The 12,208-nt window shown below is 44.2% G+C and overlaps 1 protein-coding gene across 1 annotated transcript; it reads left to right on the top strand.

The window, feature by feature from the left end:
* Nucleotides 1-1,868: 1,868 nt before the first annotated feature.
* LOC308075482 (POU domain, class 3, transcription factor 4-B-like) lies at nt 1,869-2,987 on the top strand (the record flags this gene model as incomplete). The annotated part of the gene is made up of 1 exon (XM_080415390.1): nt 1,869-2,987. The coding sequence occupies one exon, from the start codon at nt 1,869-1,871 to the stop codon at nt 2,985-2,987; it is 1,119 nt and encodes a 372-aa protein (XP_080271516.1).
* Nucleotides 2,988-12,208: the final 9,221 nt, after the last annotated feature.

Genomic DNA, 12,208 nt, shown 5'->3' on the forward strand with positions numbered 1-12,208 from the left:
GTGTTACCCCCATATGTGTCATTCATTCCTCTCGTATCCAGACCCAGGCCAGAGCAGACCCAGCACTGCAGGCTGCCTCCATGCACCCGTCCATTCCCGGCCACAGCTCACCTGCCTCCGGCCTCCATACAGCGGGTCTCTCCGTGTCGCGTCTCTCCTCCTTCCCCCGGCATGCAGCTCCTCGGCTCAGCAGCCTCTCTAATGACTTACTGCCGGCCGCGGTGGCTGCTTTTTATTTCTGCTAAATGTATGAAAATGTATGCTAATTTAAATCAAGCTTAACCTGGGAGCTCCGGCAATATATTTAATGGAATTTCTTTCAGGCCTATAATAAAGGGACCCGGAGTCTGTCTTCTGATGGGAAATATAATTAAGCAGCTATAGTTACATCTCAGACATGCAAATAGAGCTGCATTTTTTTATTAACTCCATGAGGACTGGTCGAGATTCCTATAGAGATATGCAGCTTGGTTTTGCATATAGACACATTATGGGGACACATTTATATTTGAATGATCATTTGTCAAATAAAAAATATATAAAAAAAGGAAAATAAAAAGATTTGTTTTGCCTATTGCTAAAACCTCTTTTGAATACAAATGCCCTCTCTGAAAAGTATAAGAAATATCAACAGTAGACAGTCTTGTATGAAAATAATGCATAACATTTCTTTTTAGCATGGTTTATTTTGAATAAGGCTAATGGTTAATAAATTGATTGAGGGAAACACTCAGGTTCAAATCTTCATCTGAGTAAATCTGCTTGTTATCGTATAGTGACTAAAACTGGAAATGAAAACGAACTGAGCGGAAAAACACCCCCGGGTCTCTTATCTTGAGGTGTTTTATCCCATAAACACCTCAGGAAATATAAGCCCCTAAAAAGTTAATAATTAACAGTGAGAATGGCTCTTGGGGTTGGAATGTAATGTCCCTCTCAGAAGAAAACGCCATTTAATAACACCCTCCTGCTGGGCACCCATGGGTGACAGGACCAAGCAATAAAGCTAAATAAGTTGGAAACTTTAATTAATAAACAGGAAGTGCGCTCCACGCGCTCGCGTCGTCGAGCCGTGAAGAACCAAAGCGGACCAAGCACTGCGCCTCACTTCCGGTGGTGGGGGGGGTCCTGGTTAACCCATTCCCTTGAATACCAAAACTCTCGCCCCAAAACACAGTTGCCCGGGGCAAATCCGGCTACCTCGGAACGGTCGCCACCTGGTATTCCTAGCCTCAGTAAAACTATGCCTAAACCTAACCATTTCTAAACGTAAATTACATAATCTCAGTAAACTATGCCTAAAACTAACCTTATACCTAAACGTAACCTCAGTAAACTATGCCTAAACCTAACCTTATTCCTAAATGTAACCTCAGTAAACTATTCCCAAACCTAACCTTATTCCTAAATGTAACCTCAGTAAAAGTAAAAGTAAAACTATGCCTAAACCTAACTTTATTCCTAAACGTAACCTCAGTAAATGGGTGCCAATATTTCTAAACTTAGGCTAACCTCAGTCAAACTATGCCCAAACCTACACTTATTTCTAGCCTTATCCTCAATAAAACAAATACAAGAATACGAGAACCGCTGGGTGCGAGCGGTCCTCGAATGAAAATGGGGGCAGTGTGTTTTGGGGCGAGGCTTTCGATTACCGTTCCCGTCCCTCTCTCATCACTCTTCCAGAGGCGGGGTTTTAGGAGAGCCGTGCCGTCATTGGCTGCGGCGCACCGCTGTTGCTTTCCAGTCGGTCTGTGGTTGGTCGCGGAGAGTGTCCCTCACGTGTCTCCGGCGAGAGGGAGATGTGAGAGGGGCCGAGCGGCTCCGTGCTCTCAGTAGCACCAGTGGGGTTCAGCTCAGCAGCCAGCATGGCCACAGCTGCCTCCTCCAGCCCCTACACCCTCCTCACCTCCAGCCCCATGATCATCCACCCGGACAGCCAGGCCATGCAGCCTGCCAGCCCCTTCAGAGGGCACCACCACCAGAAGCTGCTCCAGAGCGACTACCTGCAAAGCGTGCAGAGCCACCAGTGGGGCAGCAGCCTGTCGGAGGGCAGCCCCTGGGGGTCAGCCTCCGTGGAGCAGCAGGACGTCAAGCCGGGCAGGGAGGACCTGCAGCTGGGCATCATCCATCACCGCTCCCCGCACGTAGCGCACCATTCTCCCCATCACAACAACAACCACGCCAACCATCACCCCGGAGCCTGGGGGACTCCGGTGTCCCACAACAACCCCTCCATCAACGGCGGCCAGCAGCAGATCAACCTCTACTCGCAGACGGGCTTCACCGTCAACGGCATGCTGGTGGACCACGGCGGGCTCACGCCTCCTCCGCCCCAGGGGGGCCAAGGAGGCATGCACCCGGGCCTCAGGGACACGCTCAGCCCCGACGACCACCACAGCGACCTCGGCGGGCATCACTGCCACGACCACTCCGACGAGGAGACGCCGACGTCGGACGAGCTGGAGCACTTCGCCAAGCAGTTCAAGCAGCGGCGGATCAAGCTGGGCTTCACGCAGGCGGACGTGGGCCTGGCGCTGGGCACGCTGTACGGCAACGTCTTCTCCCAGACCACCATCTGCAGGTTCGAGGCCCTGCAGCTGAGCTTCAAGAACATGTGCAAGCTGAAGCCGCTGCTGAACAAGTGGCTGGAAGAGGCGGACTCAACCACGGGCAGCCCCAGCAGCATAGACAAGATAGCGGCGCAGGGCAGGAAGCGCAAGAAGCGCACGTCCATCGAGGTCAGCACCAAGGGGGCCCTGGAGACGCACTTTCTCAAGTGTCCCAAGCCCGCAGCCCAGGAGCTCACCTCCCTGGCGGACTCGCTCCAGCTGGAGAAGGAGGTGGTGCGCGTTTGGTTCTGTAACCGGCGGCAGAAGGAGAAGCGCATGACGCCGCTGGGAGAGTTAGCCGCGGCTCCTCCACACGACGGACCGTATTCTCACGGCGGGAGTGCGGGAGATGCCTCCTCGTGCCACGACCTCTGACCGGGGGACAGTGGGACCGACCCCCAGACCCCCGCCGTAGAGACTCTATGACCGGGGATACGACCTCTGACCGGGGACGGTGGGACCAGCCCAGCCCCCGCCGGAGAGACTTCTATGGCAGTGGTTCTCAACCTGTGGGTTTGGACCCTCAGGGGCGGTCCCCAAAAGATTTAGGAGGGGTCCCCAGATGACAGTGAAGTGACAATTTAATAACCAAAAACAATTGCCAAATTGTCAAATAATATAAGAAATGTGAAAATAGACGATCTACAAGCTCACAAGACTTTTATATCTGCTATTTTCCACAATATTTATCTGTGGAACGGAGTCAAACGAAATGTAATGCCTCAACTCCGACAATTCCAAGTGCTTGTCAGGGTGGGGGGTCCCCAGTTCAAATATGATCATTTTTGGGGGGGTCATGGCCTCAAACTGGGGTCCGGGGACCCCCAGGGGTCCTTGAGGAGTTACAAGACTATAATTCTGAGAGTGTACAAATGGAACCAAATGGACCCGTAAGGGTCCATTTGTACACTCTCAGAGTTATGGGATTTCATAGTAGGCCTATAGATTGGGGTCCCAGAGATAGCAAATGGTATCAAATGGGGGTCCGTGGCCTAATGCTTATTAAACCGGGGGTCCTTGAAATGAAAAGGTTTGAGAACCACTGCTCCATGAGACCAGCCCCAGCCCGGCCCGCCGGAGAGACACTATATGCGCATAGAGCGCACGATGGCAGCCTGCCTGCCTCACCATAACTCCAGCACTGAAAAACAATAACACAAATACCTGCTCAGCCTTCCTTCATTCTTTTATATTTTATATATATATATTCGTCACGGAGGCATTATTACCGCCGGCATATCAAAAGCATCTCATTTTTCAAAAACAAACAAACAAATCGCTTTTTGGAGCCAGTCGATTGCCAAAATTATTTTCTACCCTACAGTTCTGAGGATATTATATACAGACAAAATGTGCCTAAATAACCTGCTAGCGCCTTTGGTTTGGTTTTGTGTGACATCCACATGTCAGCTCAATAATTGTGTTAGACAGTTTGGGGATTGATGTTTTCGTTTTGTTTTGTTTGTGTTTTGTTTGTGTTTACCTTTTGTGTTTCGGCTTTTCACTGTCGCGTTCATTAATTGTCAGTATATCAATCAAAATGTCAATATCCAGTGGAGTGACAGGACACGAATATTCTTCAAGCTCAGTTAAGTTTCATTTGAGTTTTGATTTGATGGTGGCCATTTTAAAACTGCACCTCGCGCATTCGTCGGGCTCTCAAACGCTTTTCCTTTTCACTATATTTAATTTTACACCTATTATTTTGTACATTTACCTATATCTGTAGCCGACCTGTAATGTCTTTTCCTTTGCATTATCCATAGGCCCTCATTCCAGTTTTTATAGTCATCTCTACCAACATTGAAGCACTTGGAGGAATGTGTTTATTATCATATTCCTCCCCACCTATGGCCCGGCCCGTATAGCCTTGAAAGCGACAAGCAGTTACAGTTTTCGTCTATTTATAAATCGGATTTTCTTTTATTCTTTTTTCTTTTGTCATTCTGGACCATATAAACTGTGTTGGACTCTGAACCACGACGCTATACACCTGCCTATAATTTTATTGTATACGTTTCAGTATCAAAACAACAAGACAAGTTTTTTTATATAGTCTTAAAAATAGCCTACTCTTGTTATTGGTTTATTTCTTAAGTATTTTTTCGAATATTGTACAGTTTTGTATATTACCCCGTTTGAGGTCGTTAATTTAAACAAAATGCTCTTAGTTATTCGTGCACTTGATTAGCAATGTAAAAAGAAAACATATTTTCAATAAGAATTTGACTGTTTCGGCGCTTGTAATTCCAAATTTCGATGACAAGACAGCTCAAGCAATTATTTATTTTCAGTATAAAGCTTGTATTATGTTTTGAAATAAACTATGTAATGTTGTAATAAAGAAACCTCTTTGTACATCTGTCCACTGTCACAACTCAGTCACCTTCAGGAAGTAGGCCTAGGCTCATTATATAATACATTAAGAAGAAAAAACGTTATGCCTGTTGTTGTTGTTATTATTATATTTTAATATTATTAATATATTGTTATTATATTGTTATTGTTATTATTATTATCATTATTATCATTATTATTATTATATTATTGTTATTATTTACCACCAGTAATAATAGCCCATTATTAGCTAAATATAAGAACATTAAATAATTAGTAATAATTAGTAATAATCAATGTCTTAAATACTAAACCAGGCGTACTTTCTGAACTGTTCCTGAATGGTAATACTGAATTATCCATCAGCATTTAGGCATCTATGATTATTATTAGCCTTTTCATAACCTATTTATTCATCATTTTTACCAACAGAACATTTTTTTTTATCTCTGTTGTCTTTTACATTAACCTTCATGTGTAGCTCAATGTCATCTGAAATGGCTGCTTTAACGACTCGCATAGTTGTTTTTTGTCAGCTGTAAAATATGGACTGATTAAGCAGGACCTGGTCTGCAGGTGTGTAGAGGTCTAGGCTGGCTTGGAGTAGGTGCAGAGATTATAGACCAGGTATGGGGACTATAGACCAGGTCTAAAGACTATACCAGGTCTGTCTATAGACTATAGACCATCTATAGACTATACCAGGTCTATAGACTATACCAAGTGTATGGACCAGGTCTAGTCTCTAGACCAGGTCTACAGTCTATAGACCTGGTCTAGTCCAGACCAGTGGAAAGTGAGGAGCTCCCTCCAGCTCTGTGACTTAAACGTTGTTGTCCGAGGCTGCTGCCCTCTTCCAGCAGACATGCATGATTTATCGCCTGGGCTACTGGGCCTGACAGCATAACAGAATGACACACACACACACACACACACACACACACACACACACACACACACACACACACACACACACACACACACACACACACACATACGCACACACTTGCTCACGCACGCACGCACACGCAAAGAGCAAAGAGACACAGACAAACATACACAGTCTCTCTCCACACACACACACACACACACACACACACACACACACACACACACACACGCGCACACACGCACACACACAATCAGAAGCAGATGAATCTCATTTCAGTACAGCTGCGTATAATTGGTCCAGAGCAAAAAGAAAATACAACTCTATTGCACAAATAAAAAAAAGGACCATAAAGCCTTTAAAATAATTTGTAATTATTTTAAAATAAGCAGGAGCTCGTAGACCGTTAGAAGGTCAGTGAAATGATTCAAAAACAGAACAGAGCAGAGCGACTGGAGGAGGGAGAGGAAAGAGCAGCGGAGAGGAGAGGAGGGGAGGGAGGTGGAGAGGAGGAGGAGGAGGAGGAGGAGGGGGAGAGGCGGAAGGGTGCTAGGCCTTGCCTTGAAATGCAGCGCCTGACTGGAATACTAATGCGGCTGAATTTATGCATCTCCTCAGACTGCTGCTCTGAGTGGGGGGTGGGGGCGACGGAGAGAGAGAGAGAGAGAGGGGGGGGATGTTGAGGGAGAAAGAGAGAAAGGAGTGTGGTGGTAGTGGAGGTTGAAAAATAAAACCGTGGCTGATTGATTCCATCCGCCTATTTTAGCTCCAAATAATAACGTCTGATTTATATGAAAAAATGACCCCGCCGCTGCAGAGGGATGCTGTTTGGGCTTTGGTCCAGAGCTGCTCACGCTGCCCTGGACAGCGTGGTGAGTGTGTGTGTGTGTGTGTGTGTGTGTGTGTGTGTGGGGGGGGGGGGGGTAGTGGGGTACTCTGGTATGAGAGAGGCGCATATACAACCTTTTCTTTTGATTGATTTTTCCCCCACTTCTACTGCACTGTCAACATTGAAAATGTGTCCCCCCTGTTTCACTCCACAGGGAGCTGCTTTCTGTTTGCCAACAAAATGAGTTCAATGTAAACCGTTAATGAATGGTTTTACTTCTCATCTTAAGGTCGGTCAGTGACTGAAGTCTTTGCCGGACAAAATGTCAACCCTCTCGCAGACCGAAATGTCGATATGCCACAAAAATAACATTGAATGGAAAGAGCCCAAGTAGGTGATAGTTCTGTTTTGGGTTTTAATGTGTTTTTTTTTTAAATGAACAACATCGTTGTATTCACTTTACGGTCAGCTGTTTTGAATAAAGGGTCCATGGGGTTGGGGTGGTACATGGGGTGGGGGATGTTGTGGGATGAATGGCAGGGCTGGGGAGGGGGGGGCGTTGGAGAATGGGATGGCTGAGACCCTGGCTGGCTGAGAGAGAAGCAGGGATAACGGCAGGAGAGATGTTCATATGGAGGGATGGAGAGCAAAGGCAGAGAATCAGAAGCTTTTTGTTTTTAGATTAATTTTTTGGCTTTCATGCCTTTATTCATAGGATAGTAGTCTGACAGGAAATGGGGAGAGAGATGGGGAGTGATATGCAGCAAAGGCCGTCAACATATAGACACAAATTGACCAAAAGTTTTGACACACAGTCACTTTACAGCTTATTATAGGCAGAGTTTGTGTGTGTGTGTGTGTGTGTGAGAGGGTAGAGGGGCCCACCCTACAGGGGGTGGGGTGCTGTTGGTTGTGACTCCAGTTTGAACCAGGTTAGCTTCCGGGTTCAGAGCCTGGGAATGGATGAATGGGTGAATGGAGGTGTTTGGTTATACGTTGCGGAATACGACTTTAGTTGTTTACTGGCAGCGGATAACAGATAGCATGCTCCTTTATTGTCTCCTCCGCTCACAACCTCTGTGCTGTGCAGAATGTATGCCAGGATACTTCAAAGAGCTGGGCCGCAACGCAAAGTGGAGCCGTGGAAAGATTAAAACGTGTCCCCAAAGTATTCGAGAAGAAGATATTAGTTTTGTTTTGCCGCCAAGCTTTCCAAAGCCTCAGTGTAAGCTGAGCAGTCGGTCTCAATGAAAACACCGCAGACATGAAAGTTGGTGGCACGAAAAAAAAAAAAAAAGAGAGCAGAGCCCGTTAAGTTGGTCCACAGACTCTGTCTGTAAACCCTGTTTCCCCTCAGAAAAGCGAGCCTCGTACGGGAAGTGTTTGCGTCCCAGGAGTGAAGGTTGGGGAGCCGTTGAGATGTTCCAGCAGTAGACAGCAGGTCATGCAGCGGACAGGCAGACTCTTGTGTTTTCTCTGTAATTAGACAGCGAGGAAGCAGATAGAATCACACAACAACACGGCTGCAATCATGAACACATCATCACCAATAACATTAACCGAGATGTTAGCTGTTTGCATCCTGCTGGTTCTCATCAGTCACTTATTAATCCTGATTCTGATACTGGAATGTTATTGAAAGTGACATAAAAGGACATATTCTAGTATGTGTGTGACGCAGATCTCACCTCTCTTCACTATTACTAGGCATGTGTCATGTCTATTCCTAAACACGCTGCAATTCCATCAGCTGTCATGCAGTATTGTATGTTGTCCAGCCTGCAACTTCACTGTATATATCAGGTGACAAAATGATAGGAAGTAATTGTTTATACGTGTATAACTTCCACAGACTCAGACAGACAGACAGACAGACAGACAAACAGACAGACACACAGACACACAGGCCTTTATTTTAACCCGAGGGAAATCCAGTGATCCTGGCCCTCTGCGCCTGGGCTGGTCAGGTGTGCATAGTTTCTACACCACCAGTAGGTGGAAATAGAGGCATATAGGCATTGTGTGCATTCTATCAGCAATAGAAATGGTATATAAATAGACTTAAGACCCTATAGGGAATGGCCTGGGCCGCCTGCATTTTGGACTGACCGGATGTATCACACAGTAGTTTGTGCATATAGAAGGCATATATGAATAGAGAAGCGACAGTAATATGTATCGACCAATGTATACAATCTATCAGCAGTAATATGTGCATATAGTCCGAATACAGAGAATCAACATTAATGTGTATCCGCAATATACACTGTCAATCTCCATAGAGTGAGTACTAAACAGTCTATAAGTGGTGGAAAAACATTAGCAGCAAATCGTCTGAGCGGGCGTATTAAAGCAGGCCTCTTATTGTTGTGTACATCCATGAGCACGAGCACCATGATGAGTTGCCAGTCACTAAGCATTAACCATTTAAGCCCTATACTTGAGTCCCTCAGGGCTCTGCACTAGTGTATTTTCAGTTTTCGCTCTACATTAAATATCTAGTCGAGCTGCCATTTTTCAGCAAAAGGTTTCCCAGAATACGGAGGGCACTTTCACAACGATCAAGGTTCTTCTCTGTTGAAAATCAATGATTATGACCCACTCTCACTATTTTATTATTAATTATTTTACCTTCCCTGCCTCTGGAGAGGAACACATTAGTGCGCACACACACACACACACACACACACACACACACACACACACACACACACACACACACACACACACACTCACACATGCAGAATTATGTAATGTAGCCTACACTAATTATCCCCAATCAACAAGATGTATGCTCTGTGGTTGTGGCCGGGTTAATTTGTGAAGTCTTTATTACTTTGTTATCATGTCAGGTTTTCATTCTCATGGTGCCTACTATACCATACGCATGTTATAATAATACCATAATTGCTGACAGTTCAGCCGGGAGATTATTTCTCCCTTAAATGGAGTGATAGTGCGTTTCCATTGTAGCGGATGACAGAAGGGTTAATTAGCTATGATTAGGCAGAGCTGTAGTCTCAGTCAGTGAGCAAGCAAGGGTTCTGGTTCAATACTGTGTCCTCTCCTCTCCTCTCCTCTCCTCATCTCTCCTCTTTTAATTTCTCCCCTCTCTGTTAATGCCTGCAGAAAGCAGCGTTTACGCTAAAGAGAACCCGGGAGCCCTCTGGTGGCCAGTGTTAGGAAACACCATGATAGTCTTATATTGGCCAGTGGAGTAAAAGCAACTAAGTACATTTACTCAAGTACTATACTTAAGTACAATTTTGAGGTATTTTTTAAAACTTTACTCGAGTATTTCCAATTTTCAGTATTCTTTACTTCTAGGCTACTCCACTACATCTCAGAGGCAAATATTGTACTTTTACTCCACTATAATTATTTGAGGACTTTAGTTACTTTGTAGATTTGTATCATTATTGCAAAACATACATTAACCACTTCCACCCTATATAGCCTACATGTGGGCCATTTAAAAAATAATAAATAAGCCCACAATGCACATTGTGAGCTTGTAGATCTGCTATTTCAAAAGATTTTTTAAATACATTTGAGTTCTGGGAAAAGTTGTAAAATGGGACATTCTGCATAATGAGTAGTTTCTACTTTTGGTACTTTAAGTACATTTTGATACCAATACTTTTGTACTTTTACTCAAGTACATTTTGAATTCCTTTTACTTGTAACAGAGTATTTCTACATTGCGGTATTGATACTTTTACTGAAGTAAAAAAATGGAATACTTTTTCCACGACTGCACATAGCAGCCCTCTTACCTGAAGATGTGGACGGCTGCGACTTTCATACCAAATGCGCACATAGGCAGCTCTGGTCCATAGCGTTAGAAGGTGTTCTCTATTAACGCTATGTTACTTTCAAGCCGTTGCCCGCACACCCCCGGTAGCGCAGCCTCTCGTCTCTAGTAAAAATAAAAAATACACTTTCACTACTCACCAAAACAAAGACGGCCTGGGTTTAAGATATTGAAAGCCTACTTTCCCCAGTGAGAACACTCGGAGCCCCCCACCTCACGTCTAAAATACACATTTTGTCGAGAAAATAAAATATTTCACATAGAAGGAAAAGACATTTTAGTTGCTCCACTGCGCCCTCTACAGATCTAGTCAATAAAAAATGACCATTGACCATATCTGTAGGGGACGCAGTGGAATAACTAAAACACTTTTCCATCCGGTGGAATCTTTTCTTTTCTGGCCAAAAAGTGTATAGGCTTTCAACATCTTAAAACCGTCTTTATTTTAGTGAGGAGTGAAAGTGTATATTTTATTTTTTACTACAGAAGAGAGGCTGCGCTACAGGGGGTGTTCGGGCAACGGCTGGAAAGTAACAGCGTTAAGGAGAAATCCATCTAACGCTATGGACCAGAGCTAATGCGCACACACTCACTCAGAAACTCTTATGAACGCCTCTTTACAAAGTCAGATCTGAGTCTGAAACAGCAGTTATCCCATCTCCTCTGTCGGTAATTAACATGGGTTTGATGAACGTTTTGATCACAGTGAGGTGCTTGCACGTGAGAGGATGTGTGCATGTTGATCAGAGTCATTTGAAGGCAGCAGCAGGCGGTCCGTCTCTCTCAGCAGAGCATGATGAAAGCGAGTGAGTAGCATAGCCCCACGATTAACACAGATTAACAATATTATTATTATTTTTTATGGGGGGGGGGGGGGGGCTAGTGAAAGTTGCATAAGTTCTTACTGTAATGGTGTATGTGATATGAAATGTGAGCTTACAATAATCACAGTAATCCTTAATCATATTCCATCATATTCAAAGGCTTTTGCAGAGAAATGAGACAGACTCCAGTCACTTTCAAATTAGAGCACTGCAGAGGGCAGGTGTGTGCATCTGTTTCCAGCTGATGCTCGTTAATGTTATAGGCATCAGAGGCAATTATGCTTTTGCACTGTCAAATAGGCCAACATCTAATCTAAGATTAGTGGGACTCATTCAAATGACCACCAGTGAGTCCCGGGACTCCCTTCATTGAAAACCTAACAACATCACTGTATACATATTAGATGTATTAGATATATATTAGATATTACATTGATATTAAAGCTATTTTATTTGATTAGATATGTGATGTTGTTACCTGACAATTAGTTGACTTTTGGTGAAAAGATATGGTACCGCATATGTCGGTATCGGTTGATATCGGCAGAGGTACTCAAGTACTCGACCCCAGTACTTGAGTAAGAGTACAGATACTCCTTGGTCAAATTCACTCCACTATAAGTAAAAGTAGCTCAGTCAAAATGTTACTCAAGTAAGAGTAAAAAAGTAATTGTTTTTTATACTTAAGTATTCCAAAGTACATGCTTTGAAAAATACTTAAAGTACAAGTAAAAGTAAAAGTAGAAGTACATTTCTTAATTTTGACATCAATGAATTGCTGTAATGTTTTCACAATTAATTTATAGGATCTTGTAACTCTTGTTTCATAGAAACTCTCTGAAACCACCTGCACTGCATGCACTGATGTGCTTGCTTGTAGATGTTATACAAAGCCTTCAGAAA

Source organism: Gymnoscopelus braueri (genome assembly GCF_963280865.1).
Source record: "Gymnoscopelus braueri genome assembly, chromosome: 20".
In the NCBI taxonomy this organism is placed as follows: Eukaryota; Metazoa; Chordata; class Actinopteri; order Myctophiformes; family Myctophidae; genus Gymnoscopelus; species Gymnoscopelus braueri.